General features: G+C 36.7%; 1 protein-coding gene across 4 annotated transcripts in view; it reads right to left on the bottom strand.

Annotated features, from left to right (window-relative positions):
- Positions 1 to 18357, bottom strand: part of LOC149788544 (uncharacterized) — a 176941-nt gene extending 158584 nt beyond the window's left edge. For all 4 annotated transcript variants that reach the window (XM_089974571.1, XM_089974569.1, XM_089974570.1 and 1 more), the window contains exons 1-2: positions 18179 to 18357; positions 7848 to 8004 (exon numbers count right to left, since the gene is read on the bottom strand). In XM_089974571.1, the coding sequence (XP_089830697.1) occupies positions 7848 to 8004; positions 18179 to 18255 (234 nt within the window). In that variant the 5' untranslated portion in view covers positions 18256 to 18357. The remainder of the gene's footprint in view (positions 1 to 7847; positions 8005 to 18178) is intronic.
- Positions 18358 to 18969: the final 612 nt, after the last annotated feature.

Below are 18969 nucleotides of genomic sequence, written 5' to 3' on the forward strand. Positions count from 1 at the left end.
CAGTACAATTTGATATACAGTCCTATGAAAGAATCCTGGCTTCCAAAGCTTTTTAACAATATTATAGCAGTGTTTTGGCATCACAACTAAAGGTTAACTTTGATGTTTGTTTTGGTGTTTCATGGTACAGCCTAGGCAATTGGAATTAAGTGCCTTGCCCAGGGCACACCATGGTAACCATGCTGGCTTGGTCTGAATCTAGGAACCAGAACTCTTCTGAATCTACGATACTAACCACTGAGCCACAGAGGCTCCTTCCTGTAATATTAGAATAACTGGAATATGGCAAACCCAAAAATTGTGTCCTAATTATTCAAAAATTGTGAAACAGTCTAAAACCGAACATCAGCATTGAATATCCCTTTGGGGTCCAACTATATTTCAATGAGGATACTGAAAACTATTATCAATGATATTGCAGTGCCATAGAATTGCTTTCTAAGCTATAAATACCATTTTCTAGACACCAAGGAAACATAAACACCATTTTCTCGACACCAAGGCAATAAAACATATAAGCATCACATGTTAATGAAGAAGCATATTTATAAACAAATGACCAATTTACAGAAAATAATTTAAAATAAAAGAATGGCATAAATTATATTCTACCTCTAAATAAATGTGATTTGAAGGTGATGAATGGAATAAATTATATTCTACCTCTAAATAAATGTGATTTGAAGGTTACACAATATTTTACAAAAAACTGTAAAATAGCCTAATGTGAGTTTGTCTTTTCAACTGTAATGGTGTTTTGATGCCAACATTTCTTTTACAATGAGGAAGTTTATTAAATTGGTCAGTAAAATGACTCATTTGTAAAACAAATTGAATCTCATGTACTTTGCTAAGGTACTAAACTATCTGCACCTTTCTCTTATTATCTCAATCACATTCAGTATACAATTTTACCTCTGTCTTAGTACCTCATTCATATTCTTATACATTCCTGCCTTTGTCTTATTCGTACCTGTGTCTTACTACTTCCATGACATTATTATACATTCCTGCCTTTGTCTAACCAACTTCATCATATTTAGTATACATTCGTACCTGTGTCGTACTACTTCCATCACATACTTATACATTCCTACCTTTGTCTAACCAACTCCATCACATTCAATACATATACTTACCTCTGTCTTACTACACACATCATATTATTATACATTCCTAATTTTATCTAACCAACTCCATCATATTTAGGATACATTCTTACCTGTGTCTTACTACTTCCATCACATTATTATACATTCCTACCTTTGTCTAACCAACTCTATCACATTCAGGATATATTCTTACCTCTGTCTTACTAGACCCATCACATTATTATACATTCCTACCTATGTCTAACCAACTCCATCACATTCAGTATATATTCTTACCTCTGTCTTACTACACCCATCATATTCAGTGTGCATTATTACCTTTGTCTTACTATCTGCATCACATTCAGTACACATTCTTACCCATGTCTTACTACATCTATCACAGTCAGTACACATTCTTTCTGCTGTCTTACTACATCCATCACATTCTGTGTACATTATTACCTTCGTCTTACCACCTTCGTCACATTTAGTACGCATTCTTACCTGTGTCTTACTAACTCCATACTCCTCAGGTGGCCTAAGTGGTTAGAGGTTCCACCTCAGCCAGGTCATACCAAAGACTTCTAAAAATGGTACTAGCAGCTGCCTTGCTAGGTGCTGATTAAGAGGTTAGTGTTAGGACTTTATAGCCTGGTGTCAGGATAATGCAACTGGGTGGGACATGATGCTTCATGTTTGCGGCATGATGTCCCAGTGCTAGACATCACCATAAACTGCCATACTGCAGACATCATAACAATATGACTCCAACTGCATGTGTGTGTGTGACTTATATTATTATAGGTTTAACCAAACTTTAGTCATATTGCTATGATGTCTGCAGTGTGGAATAATAATAATAATAATAATAATAATCTTTATTTTAAAGAAGAATCTCATCTTGTCAACTCACCAATCTTCTATGAGGCCCTCTGCATGTACATATAAATAATGCACAAGTTTTACAAGATGAGGTGTCTTTACAAATGTTATAAAAAAAATAAATATTTGATCTACTGCTACAATAAAACATGCACATGACTTGAAGGATGAGTACATATGGGGGAGGGGGGGCTGCAAGTGATAATGGCAATGGATGTTTATCAGGAACTGCTGAAAATGTTAACAACAACTGCCTGGAAAACTTACAAAGAAATTGCCTTAATATTTATACATGAGAAATAACTGAGGGAATAACCTCTGACCAATACGCAATTCTGTGTTAATGTGCCTGATGAACAATTTATACCACAGGCCATTTTAGGCATATATTCTCATCCTGATGCTCCAAAACTGCAATGGAGTCCTAGAAAAATATAAGGACCACTGCACATGTGAAAATGATTTGGGCAGCAAACTGGTTCTGTATTATATACAGGATTTTTTCCTAAATTTTTATGAATGTTCATCCATGGGGTAACAAATTCTTATAATATGGTCATGGGTAATTCCATCTCAGATTAACAGACATATGGAATATGGGCAAGTAATGTATTACTGATATTAAGCTGGCTTTTTAATTTTTAAAAAATCCACATCCACCAGAGTAACAGCCTGACAAATACCAGCCCAACAGTAAAATCAACATCCATCAGAGTAACAGCCTGACAAATACCAGCCCAACAGTAAAATCAACATCCACCAGAGCAACAGCCTGACAAATACCAGCCCAACAGTAAATTCAACATCCACCAGAGTAACAGCTGGACAAATACCAGCCCAACAGTAAAATCCAAATCCATCAGAAAAACAGACTGACAAATACCAGCCCAACAGTAAAATCAACATCCACCAGCGTAACAGCCGGACAAATACCAGCCCAACAGTAAAATCCAAATCCATCAGAAAAACAGACGGACAAATACCAGCCCAACAGTAAAATACAAATCCATCTGAAAACAGCCTGACAAGTACCAGCCCAACAGTAAAATCCACACCCATAAAAAACTGCCTGAGAAATACCAGCCGAACAGTTAAATATGCATCCACCAGAAAAACAGCCTGAAAAATACCAGCCCAACAGTAAAATCTATATCCACCAGAAAGACAGCCTGACAAGTACCAGCCCATTAGTAAAATCCACTTCCACCAGAATAAAAGCCTGACAAGTACCAGCCCATTTGTAAAATCCACTTCCACCAGAATAAAAGCCTGAAAAGTACAATCCAACACTAAAATAGTATAAACAGCTGTCTATGCATAACAAAACTTGAAAGCACCTAGCATCATTCTAAGCTTTGTGGCACACTACAATAAGCTCGATACTCTCGTCTGTAAAACATATTGCTTTGACTGGAAACTTAGTCACATTAGTTGTATGATATCAGAGGAGGTGGATTTGTCAATTATAAGAATGATAATGTACATTTTTTTTACCTTAAGAATTCCACATGTACATTTTTACTGTAAGAATTCCACGTGTACATTTCTTACCTTAAGAATTTTAATGTACATTTTTACCTTAAGAATTCCACATGTACATTTCTTACCTTAAGAATTTTAATGTACATTTTTACCTTAAGAATTCCACATGTACATTTCTTACCTAAGAATTCCACCGAAGAGACTTAAACCTGTACTTGAAACTGAAAGGTCCGTCTTAAATCTTTTAATGAATACTCTAGACATTAAATGGGTGTAAAATTCTCCGTCAAGAAATACTACACCGCAACAAAACCATTATTTCAACTTGCACTATGCTAACAATTAGTTCAAGCTCCTGTTGAAAAACACAACAGCAGTACCCATCAAACAATCAGCTTAATTAACAAAAATTTAAAAATAGGGTTATACAAAAAGCATTGATTAACATCGGCATCATGTCCCAGTTAGATTGCAAAGGAAGTCATTTTCCAAAGCAACAGTTACATGTTGAGTGAAACAATGCAAACAAGTTATCATCTACAGCCGAAACTTTCCTAGGAAGCACCCATTTATTTCATTAGCTCAATGTCTGAGGCAAAGAGAGAAAACCCATCAAGCAGTCTAATAATACAAGGTTTAGCAAACAACATATTATTACCTGTTCAGAAGGTTATCCGCATATTCTCTGAAAGTCAAAGTGAAATACTAGTGTGTGTCAAAGAAAGGCTGGACTAGGTGAAAAATAAATTGTCTGACTGTGCAGGTAGATATTAGTGAGCCAGAGGTTGGAGTTTTTTGTGTAATCTCAAAGGCAAAAAATTAAATACTGAACTTATGTTGATGCACCTTGATTAAAACTTAAGGATAATAAGCACACATTGAAATGGGCCATTCCTAATGGCACACTCAGGCATGGACAAAAAGACACATTTAAATGGATCGTACCTAATGGCACACTGGCATGGACAAAACATCATCATCATCATCAATCCTGTAACCCAAGAGGTTGTTGGACAAAACAGACAGATTTAATTTGGCCATTCCTAATGGCACAATGGCATCAACAAAAAGGAAACATTTAAATGGGTCATATCTAATGGCACACTGGCATGAACAAAATATCATCATCATCATCATCAATCTTGTAACCCAAGAGGTTGCTGGACAAAACAGACAGATTTAATTCGGCCATTCCTAATGGCACACTGGCATCGACAAAAAGGATACATTTAAATGGATCATATCTAATGGCATGCTGGCATGGACAAAACACATTTAATTCGGCCATTCTTAATGGCACACTGTCATTGACAAAAAAGACACATTTAAATGGATCATATCCAATGGCACACTGGCATGGACAAAAAGACACATTTAAATGGATCATATCCAATGGCATACTGGCATGGACAAAAAAGACACATTTAAATGGATCACATCCAATGGCATACTGGCATGGACAAAAAAGACACATTTAAACGGATCATATCTAATGGCATACTGGCATGGACAAAAAAGACATTTAAACGGATCATATCTAATGGCATACTGGCATGAAAAAGACACATTTAAACGGATCATATCTAATGGCATACTGGCATGGACAAAAAAGACACATATAAATGGATCATATCTAATGGCATACTGGCATGGACAAAAAAGACACATTTAAATGGATCATATCCAATGGCATACTGGCATGGACAAAAGACACATTTAAATGGAATAATATCCAATGGCATACTGGCATGGACAAAAAGACACATTTAAATGGATCATATCCAATGGCATACTGGCATGGACAAAAAGACACATTTAAATGGATCATATCTAATGGCATACTGTGATGGACAAAAAAGACACATTTAAATGGATCATATCTAATGGCATACTGGCATGGACAAAACACATTTAAACGGATCATATCTAATGGCATACTGGCATGGACAAAACACGAGTTTAATATAGTCCATTTTATCTATAATGTGCATGACCTTATATATAAGACACATGAATATGACACACTCCCTTGTATAAAAAACTGTACCAGTATAACAGTCCCTTTTACATGCAAGACACACGAGTATAACATGGTCCTTTTATACTGACACATGAATATTAGTCCCTTTATATACCCATTTATATATAAGGCACATTATTATATCAGTCCCTTTAATATTTAAGGTACATGAGTATAACATGGTCTTTTTAATATATAAAGTGCATGAGTATGACACAGTCCCTTTGATATATAAGACACATGAATAATAGTCCTTTTTATATATAAGGGACATGAGTATAACAATCCCTTTAATAAACAAAGTGCATAAATATAACAGTCCGATGAAACAATGACAGAAAGTATTAGGGAAGGGATCATAATATTAATATACAAAGGGAAAGGAGACAGGGAAGATCTAAGGAACTGGAGGTCCATCTCCCTCCTAAATATGGACTATAAAATTTTAAGTAAAATACTGGCAGAAAGAATCAAAAGGGGAATGGGAAGAATTATAAATGAAAACCAATCATGTGGAGTAAAAGGTAGGGACATACAAAATAACATACTTAGTATTAAAACAATCATAGAATATATAAATGAAACCAACCAGGAAGGTGCCATGGTACTTTTCGATCAAGAAAAAGCCTTTGACAGATTGGAACAAAACTACATACAAAAAATGCTAGAGAAATCTGGATTTGGAAAAAACTTCCAGAAATGGACCAAAATCCTGTATAATAAAATATCCTTAAGGGTACAGGTAAATAGAGCAAAGACAGGTAAATTTGTTGTCCACTATCTATGCTATTATACATAATAGCAATCGAAATTCTAAGCATAAGCATAAAACTTAATACAAATATTGAAGGTATAAAGGTTTCAAATATAAAAGATGAGGTAAAAATGCTACAATATGCGGATGATTGCACCAACTTTATAAAGGATCCAAATTCCTTTAAACACCTGTTAACAGAATTTGAAAAGTTTGGAAATCTGTCAGTATCTCAAATCAACCATGACAAAACTGAAATCCCAAAAATAGGCAACTGGAGGGGGAACCACTCAGGATTATCCCACCATTTAATTAGAGAAAAAGTTAAAACACTAGGAGTCTACTTTGGAACAGGGGGCAAAAAGGAAAACTTAAATGGACCGTGATTTTACTCCCATTTTTCCCATGTGATAACTTTTAAGAAATATTGAACTCATTTCAATGATCACAAACATCTTAATATGTATTTTGTGCTTTACTTACATTCTGATTTTCTATAGTATTCAAAAGTATATTTGGAAGATTTATGCAGAAATAAAGTTGTTTTATAGCAATAAAAAAATAAGGAACTGTTTGTGGAATGTCCCGTTTCAGTCTTTCTAGTATCAGGCATACGTAAAATCAGTACCAGTAATCACTACCTTAATGGCAGATGCTTGACACAAAGTGGTCACGGGAAGGTAAGTATTGACAAACTGTCAATAGAAAAGGTCTATAGTAATAGCTTTCATTTCAGCGCCTGAACAAGACAAGTTAGTGAGTACCTGTCTATGCATAAACACTCTGAAGTCAGAGCTTTCATTTCAATGCATGACCAAAGCAGGTTGTTGGATCCCTATCTATGGGTCAACGTTCTATAGTCATTGCTTTCTTTTCAGTGCATGAACAAGGTGTTGTTGGGTGCCTATCTATGGGTCAACATTCTATAGTCATTGGTTTCATTTTAGTGCCTCAGCAAGGCAGGTGAGTGAGTAACTATCTATGGGTAAACAATCCATAGTAAGGCAGGATGGTGGGTCCCGATCTATGGGTCAACATTCTATAGTCATTGGTTTCATTTTAGTGCCTGCATAAGAGAGGTGAGTGAGTACCTATCTATGGGTCAACACTCTATAGTCATTGCTTTCTTTTCAGTGCATGAACAAGGCAGGTTGTTGGGTCCCTAAATATGGGTCAACATTCCATAGTCATTGCTTTCATTTTAGTGCCTGAACAAGGCAGGTAAGTGAGTATCTATCTATGGGTAAACACTTCATAGTAAGGCAGGATGGTGGGTCCCTATCTATGGGTCAACATTCTATAGTCATTGCTTTCATTTTAGTGCCTGCACAAGGCAGGTGAGTGAGTAACTATCTATGGGTCAACACTTCAGAGTAAAGCAGGATGGTGGGTCCCTATCTATGGGTCAAAATTCTATAGTCATTGCTTTCATTTTAGTGCCTGAACAAGACAGGTGAGTGGGTACCTATCTATAGGTTAACACTACCAAGGCACACCAATTTGCCCTCCCTTCATACACCAAAAAGAGTTAATTCATCCAACACCATAATTAAACTAAAATTACATACAGTAAACCTAATATTCACAAAACAGCCAAAAACCATTCTTAACCTACCTGATTATCAGACCGCCTCCCTCTGTGACCAGACTTTGCTGATGCTAGTTTCTTGGGTTGTGCAGGACTTTTGGACTTAACTCCTGACCTGTGGCCATCTTGTTTGTTCTTCATGTTTCCTTTGACCTCACACCGATGCCCGTGAGCACTGCTGGGTCTGGATTATTGTATAAAAAAAATATATTTATGGAATATGTAGCTAATCAGCATCATCCGAAATTCACACTACAGAGCCACTAACGTATTATATTCCATTTGTTTTCCCAGTACTGTAGTCTGACTCTTGCATCTTGGCCATCAATTTTGATTATTCTATTGTGTTATCAAGCCACACATATAAATACTCCATCCACCCCCTGAAATTATCCATATCTGAAAATTAGAACCATGTTCCCTCAGAGACATTACTGCAGTTCTAAGTACAAATGAAAATGTTGTGTTTTGCAAAACCACAAAAATTATACCCATACATAAGAGGCCAAAGTGAGTCTGGTATCTCTCATATGTGAAAAGTGGACATGACATATGTCAGCTTGTGAATGCAAATTGACATATCACCAGCTGTCAATCATTCTGCTCGATTGACCAATCAGCAAGTGCTATTATACACACCTCCAGGCACTGTTTACGTCTGCCATTTTCCTCCGACAAGTTGCTTCTGTCAATATCAACTCGGCTATTGCATATCAATAATTTTTTTCAGTTCTTCAGTTGAATGCTTTCAGATCATAAATGTCATCTAAAAATCTGAACCAAAGAGATGGATTAAACTTTTCGTTTTGAATAAAATCCTTTTCTAATTCACCCATGAAAGGGAAGAGTATGAAGGAGCCATATTAATACCCATTGATGTATCCATTATTTGTATGTAATTCGTATTATTAAATTAAAAATAATTTTTTTTCAAGATAAGTTTTTATTATTTTACAAATATCTTTGCTAGATAGTGTGCTATTATTATGATTGTTATCAAGAAAACATTTGCACGATTCAATACCATCTGCATGCAGAATGTTGGTATGTACTGATGTTACATCTAATGATACCAGGATTGAAATTATGAGATAGATGTGGAACAGACTTCGACTTTTTAATGAAACTAGTTGTATCTTTAATGTATAAAGGAAGTGATTTCATTAAAGGTTGTAAAACACTATCAATACATTTGGATAGGTGTTCAGTATATGAATTACAACCTGACATAATGGGTCATCCTGGAAAATTTAAAGGTAAATTATGGTCAGGATTTGTATGAGTTTTGGGTAATATGTAGAATTGAGGTGTACGTATGTTAAGAGGGAAAGTATCAAATTCCTCACATACGGAATTATTATTTTTAGCGATCTCATTAATGCATGTTGAAATTTTTTATTTAATTTCTAACTGATGTTCAACTTCTTTAACATAATCATCTTGATTCACAATAATAATAGTGTTTGACTTATCATCCTTTTTAATCACTATACTGTCGTCATTCATTAGATTATATACAGACTTAATTTCGCCCTTATAAATATTACTATGATATTGCTTTAATTTAGTTAATATCTCTTTTGTGATCGCGTATATATAAATATATATACATATATATATATGAATCACGTAAAAGATGACTTAATTCTGTTATAAAAAGGTTATTTGGGTGACAAGTTTTGGAATGACTTCTCCAACCAATTGGGGCGACTTCTCCAACCACTCTGGGGTGACTTCTCCAGATATGTGCGGGCGAGTTCTCCATGGGGCGAGTTCTCCGCATACCGACGTAACTTAGAGAAGTGCAAGTGACGGATAAATGCTCTCACTTTCTGTCTCTGTCTCAGTGTTGTTTCATATGGCAAATATTGCTCGCCAATATCGTCTGGTGTATCTTTTAATGTTATCACACCCGCCATTTTCACAGAATGTTTGTCGGAGGTTAAGAGGTTGTCAAGTCACATGTTCGGTAGGCGGAGCGATCTACCTTCTGGCATAAGGTCAATTCACCCATGAAGTGAAACTGTAGAAGGACAGAAGGGCCAACTGCTTCATATCTATTGATATATACCTGACATACTCTTTTTTATAACTTGCAAAAAAAACAACACTGTCATCTTTATAAAAATACTATTTCCAAAAATTCTTACGATAGAAAAAGTTGTTGTTGTAGTTGTTGTTGTAGTGTTTAACGCCATTTTTCAGCACACGATAGGCTATACATGGCAGCCAGTATTAATGGTGGAGGAAGAACCCTGAAAAACCCAGGGAAGAACCACCGACCCACGAGAAGCTACTGGCAGGCTTTCCCACGTACCCACGCTAGCCGAGCCTTGGACTCGAACCCACGCAGACAGAGGTGAGATGGCAGTGATCCGTAACGGAGAGTGCTTTAGACCACTCGGCCACTCGGGGCCCCCGATAGAAAAAGAAAAGAGTACCTATTAGTATGATTTTGTGTTGCTTTTAGTCCTGCTGATAAATAGATCATTAGGTTCATTTGCCTAGGTAAAGTACATGAAACCTGACTTGTTCTCAATGTAAGATTTTTACTGAGTTCCAAGTCATAGTATGATAAGGGCAAACATTGCTGTGATAGCATGGGGTTAAAGAACCAACCTACATCCATGCGCACAAACCAGTGCTGAACAGAGACAGGGCAGTTACAACCTGCACACATCTAAGGCAATCTGTTAACACTGCTCACCATTCCATCGAGTGATGTTAACAGTCAGTTGAGATTAAATCAGTCTGCTGATAAATTCCTTTTAATGAGGACAAACAACTTCAGGTTAATTTTCTCTATACCATTTGTGTATGTGATTAAATAGTCAAAACACTGTAAAATATGAATAATAATACTACACATTAAGCTTTCACCAACAAAACTGAAACATATCTATACAGTCAGATTACATTCCACACTAAAAATGCAAAATGTTATTTTTTTTTAGGGGATTGTCAGTGGAAGTGGTAATAAGTTTTATGATGTAATATTTACCTGTTGATGAAAATTCATCCTTCTATAGGGTGACTGGAAGGTTCTGGAATACCAGAAAAGTCCGAAAGTCTTACCTACAAATACCTGGCCATGCACATCATCCTTCATTCTTTTCCAGGACAAAGCCTAAGCTAGTGGAATATCAATGTTAGACAACAGCAAGAAAAATGACTTGAACCTAAGAAAAATACATTTTAATATCAGTAATATGTAACCTGTTGCTATTGCACAGCTGCATTTGTTAGTCTGATGGCAGGGTGATGATTCAACAACTGATGAAAGAAAAAAAACACATGGAATACTGAAGAGAAGTCTACTGCTGGATGGTATCCATATAGGTCACTTTGTTAGCATACAACAATTGGCCCCCCCAAAAAAATATATTCAGCCATTCTTGAGCCAACAAGTAAAAGGAAAATGAGGAGGGGTAACATGGTATCTCCAAAAACATGGCCTCCATCAAGGCTTCCATGGATGAAACAGTTTAGACAGGCCCATGAGGTAGCAATGGCTCAAACTTCGTGGTCTTTAATTACATACAAGACAGATCCCTCTGAGTAAGGGACTGACATGCTCTTTTGATAGTTAATGCAATCTACTTCAAATTGGTGTAAGCTGAAATATCAGTTGAACCTTTATGGGGAAGCAAGAAAAGCTTCCTGCCCTTCCTTTCACCTCTAGAAGCAGTCAAATAAAAGCATAAAACCCAAACAGCACATAAAAGTCTGTCTAGATCATCCCCAGCACTAAGACAGGGGACCTCAGTCTGGAGTGAACATTGATAAATTCCACTGAACCTTATACAGCCTTGCTCTTATGGTTAGAAAATGATGCTCACTTCATTTAACAATCAAGAAAACAGTCTTGAAGGTAATATTCTCCAAGAAGACTTCACCCAAAGGTTTATAGGGGGTTTCAGTTAGACACCACAAAAAACAAGCAAGATATTACCTAGACATATAAAAAAGAAAGATAATAGTCTTTGGAGCTCCAAATAAATGTCAGGTCTGCTGCTGTTGTTGTTGTAGGGTTTAACGTCATTTTTCAGCACACGATAGGATATATATGGCAGCCAGTATTAATGGTGGAGGAAGAACGCGGGAAAACCCCAGAAAGAACCACCGACCCACGAGATGCTACTGGCAAGCTTTCTCACATACCCACATTGGCTGAATCTGAGACTCGAACCCAGACAGACAGAGGTGAGATGGCCCCGTCAGGTCTGCTAAGTGAGAATGGTCAAGCCTTTGGAAAAACTGAGTTAAAACTAAGCAATGTTTCTCTTCAGAAAGGAAGAAAAGATCAGAAAATGCACTCATAAAGTCACAGCTAGAATTGACATGTTTCCTACTGCACCAGTTGCAAAAGATTTTCAACCTGTCATCATAGATTGTCTCCTAGAGCTAAGAGTCCACCTGGCAACTTTGTTCAAAAATGTGTCATGGCAGAGAGATCATTTGAGATAAACCAATTTGCATGAAGGTGAACAATCTACACACTGTTATGTAGGAGTCAGCCCCTGTACTGCAACAGGAGGTCCTTCCTCTGGACTAATGTACTGGATGGTCCATCAGCAGGTCGAGAAAATTGTTGAACCCCAATTGTTATGGCAACACAGAAGTCCACCAATGATATCCATTAAAACTGGAAAAGGGAATCAGCTAGATATTTGTGTAGAGAGCACTGTGTGAGGACAGTCAGCTACAGATTTGTGTAGAGATCATTGTGTGAGGACAATCACCTACAGATGTGTGTAGAGATCATTGTGTGAGGACAGTCAGCTACAGATTTGTGTAGAGATCATTGTGTGAGGACAGTCAGTTACAGATTTGTTTAGAGATCCTTGTGTGAGGACAATCTGGAAAAGGGAATCAGCTACAGATTTGTGTAGAGAGCATTCTGTGAGGACAGTCAGCTACAGATTTTGTAGAGAGCATTCTGTGAGGAAATCTTTCCCTTCCATGACAGACTGTCCACCACAATATTCTCTTTGCCAGGAATATGGCAAACTCTGAAGGTAACCCCTTCCTAGGCTGCATGAAGGAGGTTCCAAAACACCATGCAATGAAAAGGCACACGTGTGCCTCATTGTCTGCTGAGGCATGCTACCAATATACTGTTTTGAGACCATCATGTGTCGATCTCTTATCTTGTCAACTCGCCCCTGAAGAACTCAGAAAACTGCCTTTTTTTTCCAAATTGTTGATCTGAAGGATAGATTCTTTCTGGGACCAAAACCAATCCCTAAAGAATCGATCCTTCTGGCTCCAGATGAGTGCCCCACCCTGAATCCAATACATCTGCAAACAAATAGGTGTGAGGTCCATTTTGTGCATGGGGACTCCCGAGAAAAACTGATTTTGATTTGACCATCAAATCAGGTGAAGGTGGAAATAAAGACCTGGCAAAATCTGAGCATTTACATGATCCAGTGCAGTTTACAGTGAACCAATCAGAGAAAACTGGAGAGGACACAAATGCAGTCTACCTTGGGGACCCAGGTACATTGTGGAGCTCAAGGTCTACAGCAGAGAAACAAAAACTGCATAGTCTTGGCTCTCAGCAACTTGGACAGGGATTTATCTACTCTGCCCCTCAGGACATGGACTAATCCTCTGTTCATGAGAAAATTCATCACTGCATAGAAGAAAGTTACGACTTCTCTGCCTTAGTTATAAGACTGGCTATTGGTTATAAGACTGGATATTTTATTACTGCCTATTTTGGACCAACTAATCATCAAAATATTGTAGGATTTGCAACTACTCACATGACCCTTGTAAACACTCACATGACCCCCCTGTAAACACTCACATGACCCTTGTAAACAATCACATGACCCTTGTAAACACTCATATGACCCTTGTAAACACATGAACTTTGTAAACACTCTGTGTATGGAGGCTAGACCAAAGAATGACGAAGAGCACCAAGTCACCAGGTCTTATGGTATTACCTGACAGGCTGTGGTCTCCATCTTTAAAGTTTCCTCCAGCAGAAGCCTGTTTATGGAGGGAAGGTTGATGATTAAACAAAATACTTTCACCCTTTTCTGGTACAAGGAAAATCCGGGAGTAGAAGGACAGCAATTATCACTTAATACCCTCTGTACTGCACCCATCTTATGAAGGTAATTTAACTCTTCCTTTAATAACACCAAATTCAACTGGTGGAAGAACCGGGGGGGGGGGGGTACCATACTTGAGGAGAAAGATCCAGAAAGCAAAGACAAAAGGATCAATCTGACTGGATAACAATGAAGCTGTACAGAAATCCAGTTGCAGAACACTTCTCCTCCTGTGGCCACGCTTTCAGTGATGTGACACTTATTGCAATTGCTCCCAACCCCAACTGCAGTTCCAAAACCAGGAAAGAAAAGGAATCTTACCAGACATGCTGCCTTAGAACATTGAAAACAAAGCAGTTTAAGCCAAGAAGAGAAAGACAGCTACATACAAATAAAATCATCATCTTTTGCAGCTGGCACATTTACATTTAATAATTTTTTAATTTGCTTATATGTCTCCCAGTAACCTATAATTACTACTGTAAGAATGAAATATCCAGGTTATAATTTACAGTTACGCAACAATATACATAAGAGACAGATGGCGATATGGCTCACTGACTTCTAGGTCAATATAAAATACTTTTCAGCATCAGGATCAAGTTGAAGTTGTTGTTGTTGCTGTTGTTGATGTGGTTTAATGCCATTTTTCTGCAGAAGATAGGCTATACAAGGCAGCAAGTATAAATGGTGGAGGAAGAACCCAGGAAAACCCATGAAAGAACCACCAACCCATGAGAAGCTACTGGCAAGCTTTCTCACATACCCACACTGGACTCAGACAGAGGTGAGATGGCAGTGACCCGTAATGGTGAGCACTTTAGAATTAAAATAGTTGAAACATACAAAAATTTCAAACTTTTATTCCAGTAGAAATATTTAGGTAAACGTTTGTAACCTCAATATCTGTGCTGTATTTTTTAGTTGTTTTGTCTTGCCTCTGTTTTGTATTCGCCATTGAAAAAGTCTCAATTTGAGTCAAAAGCACATAATATTGAGAAACATGGTTTACACTGTTCATTATCAGTTTATTGCATATATATATACAAAAACAGTGTCATGTAAGTTCAGTACAGAAATGATTTTTAAATATGCTTAACATTTTATTTCAAGTTATTTTGTATTCTATACAGTGTAAGACAGAGACTGGGAGAAAGGGACATGCCTATAATAAAGTCTACATAATACTGAGAAGAAGACAAATGTGCAAGAAAACAGTTATTTTATTTTTTAAGTTTGGGAGTAACTTTGAGAGGCTTCTATTTTTTTTCTTTCTTATTTTATTTATTTTGACAAAAACTTAATCATGATATGACCATTCATTAGGAGAAGCAGTGATAACAAAATTTTCAAGCTGACTACTCTGGCAGCCATAACAGATATCAAACCATTTTGATTTTGGAGCATTTATACATCATGAGAAGTCTTTCTGTGAAAACCTCATGTCAATATGACTTTCTGCTTAAGAGGGGTAGCAGTAAAATGACTTTCTTAATGGCTGCTGTGGTGGTGATATTGGATATCAGACTGGTACATCATGAAAAGTCTTTTTGTGAAAACCTCATGTCAATATGACTTTCTGCTTAAGAGGGGAAGCAATAAAATGACTTTCTTAATGGCTGCTGTGGTGGTGATATTGGATATCAGACTGGCACATCATGAGAAGTCTTTCTGTGAAAACCTAATGTCAATATGACTTTCTGCTTAAGAGGGGTAGCAATAAAATGACTTTCTTAATGGCTGCTATGGTGGTGATATTGGATATCAGACTGGCAGATCATGACAAGTCTTTCTGTGAAAACCTCATGTCAATATGACTTTCTGCTTAAGAGGGGTAGCAATAAAATGACTTTCTTAATGGCTGCTGTGGTGGCGATATTGGATATCAGACTGGCACATCATGAGAAGTCTTTCAGTGAGAACCTCATGTTGATATGGTTATTCATTCTGGAAGAGTACTGATAACCTGATTTTCAAGATTGCCACTGGCAGCCATATTGGATGTCAGAATGGTACCAGAAACCTTTTGGTAAAGATCTAACATTAACATTAACATTAACTTATGTTCAGGTGGAGTTGCAATAAGATTTGAAAGATGGCTGCTATAGCAGCCATATTAGATATTAGATCAGCACCTTTATTTTTAAAAGTGAAAACTCCATCTTGATAGGACCATCTATGCAGGAAGAACAGCTATAACAAGAATTTCAAAATGACTGTTGTGGCAACTATATTGGATAATACATTAGCACCATTTCCACTTAGGTCACCAATGAGATATAAAAAGAAGTCTTTTGGTGAAACCTCCATGCTGACATGACCATCCATTTAGGAGTAGTAGCTACAAGAAGATTTTCAAATATGCTGACATGGTGGCCATATTGGACATAAAATTGGCACCATTTTCATTCAGGACCAAATGGACATCATAAAAGGTCTTGCAGTGAAAACTTCATGTTCACAGTAGTAATGATATCAAGATTATTTACAAGATGGCTACCATGGTGGCCATACTGGACATCAGATCAACAACATTTTCATTGAGAACCAACTAGACATCATGAGAAGCCTTTTAGTGAAAACCCCATGACAATATGACCATCCATTCAGCAGCATTAACAATATTTTCTAGATGGCCAATGTGGGATGATGATTTTCATATATGATAGATTAGACCATGGGATGAATGTGTGTATGACGTTTCATGGCAGTCCTCCAAGTAGCTCAGGAGGAGTAGTGATAACATATTTGTGCTAACAGACTATTGCAACTTTGTATCATTGGTATTGGAACACTGTAGATAAATCCCATGGAAAGTATACATATACCATTAGAATAACCCAGATTTTTGTAGGTTACTTTGTGTATGTTCAAGTTCAAAGATTCCATCCAGTTGAAATTCCATTTTACCTCTCATTCCACAGGTTCCATATAACATTTTGTCCCAGATGCATATGAGAGAAATAAAGAGGAAGAAAAAGAGAGATCACAGGGGATTTTTATGAATATTTTTATGATTACTTCATTTAAAAAATGGGGATTATTTTAATTTTTCTTGTAATTTTCTTATGCCAATAATGATTAATAAATGGAAATTCATTAAAAAAAATAGAGAATATAGAATCAATAGCATACTATGAAACCATATTGAAATGCATATTATTATGTCATACACAGATCAAAAAATCACATACCAACAGTATTGGTATATGAAATAGTTTTGTACCAACACTTTAAAAGTCATGCTATTTTTAAGTGTGTGTGTGTGTGTGTGTAATATTGTTACACCATAAATCTAACCATCGATGAATCTATCTCCTAAATCACTGTTAAGAAATTCTTCATGTCACAACCACCTAAGAGAAGTGTACATTTCTGGGTCCCTTGAAAGAGAGTCAGTGTTAAATACAGAAACAGTTTCAATGACACTTTTTTTTTAAAACCGTCAAATATGCAGTCATTGCATGGGGACATGTTTATGCAACTTTTTCTTCAGTGTCAGGTTTGGGGGAGGGAGGACATGTATATGAAACTGATCATAGGGTGAGGGGTATGAGGACATGAACATGCAACATATTTCTGGGGGTCTGTGTTGGGGCGGGGGTGGTGGCATGTATGTGCAACTGATTGTAAGGATCAGAACTGGGGTTGGAGGGGCATAAAAACCTGTATGCAACTGAGTATGCAGTAAGAAAGTGTGAACTTCAATTGATAAAAAGAAATACCATTTGACCCTGGGTTGTCTTAGTATCTAAAGTCACAACATCAACACATTCTTTAAGTGTGTGTGTGTGTGTGTGTGTGTGTGTGAGAGAGAGAGAGAGAGAGAGAGAGAGAGAGAGATTGAGAGAGAACGTAAATTAATGTATATGCCATCTTCCGTCTGTCGAATTTCTCTTATGAAAAAGGACAACTTTATCGATACCTGGTTAACCTCAACAAAAATTAACATGAAACTTCGGCCATTCAGACGTAAATTTTACTTTATTTGCCTTACCATTATGATAATAATATTCATGCATTATTTATCATTGCAAAGAAATTAAATCAAGGTTTCCAACTAAAGAACCTATAATCAGAAGAAACAAATGTGATAATTTTGCCATCAAATATTTTTTTTAAAAGTGTATTAACGTACAGTTTATTTTCGGCTCGAGTGACATGTAGAGATGTACAAGAAAAATATTACTGAGGTACTATTGCCTATTTGGCACGCGCGCATGTCTAAAAGAAGACAAAAATTCGAGTCGACCATTCTGTCACGGTTCACATGACCTATATTTGACTTACATTGAATTCTTGGGCTCATATTCTGGTTTATACTCTTTTAGCACGTGTGGAAGTATTGTTGTTCTGTGTTCATTCATCCTTTATCCGTCTTTCTATCCATTACAAAGCAACGGGCAGATACGAATATTTGTGTTACATATCACTGGGCACTTTGCCAGGTCGCACGCGGCCATATACTTCTAGTCATATGACTGATAGCCTATGGCAACCTTGATCATGTGACATCAACTAATAAGTCTACTCACTAATAGTAAAACACAATGTGTCTGTCTCTTCCATATTTGCAAAGTATTCAGTTTTACCAATTGAAACTACCACAAAAACAAATAATGAAGTACGATAATAACGTTGCTGATAATGGTGATATACAAATTGCAAATTGTAAATAATAATAATAATAATAATAATAATAATAATAATAATAATGGTAATAATAATAATAATAATAATCTTTATTCGTAGTAGGCCCAAATTACATGCATGTATTAAAACTATGGTACAACCATAAAACATTGCAATTCTAGGATTAATAGGCCGACCCTCAAACTTTTATCGCACTGCTAAAAGAGACCGCGGTAAAGCTGGGAAGCTTTGGCTTTCCACCAGACTCACTATTGTATTCCCAAAAAGCCGCTGAGAAAAACGCCACAAAAATAGTCCATGCAGCAAAATCAGCCCACTACAGTACTAAGATCATGGAAAGTACCAGCTGCAAAGAGCTCTTCGAGATTACTAACAAGCTAATGTCAAGGAAAAATGTAAACCACTTCCAACTACCTTCTCTCTAGTCG

The sequence above is a fragment of the Sinohyriopsis cumingii genome, chromosome 11 (genome assembly GCF_028554795.1).
Source record: "Sinohyriopsis cumingii isolate HCF-2022 chromosome 11, ASM2855479v2, whole genome shotgun sequence".
In the NCBI taxonomy this organism is placed as follows: domain Eukaryota; kingdom Metazoa; phylum Mollusca; class Bivalvia; order Unionida; family Unionidae; genus Sinohyriopsis; species Sinohyriopsis cumingii.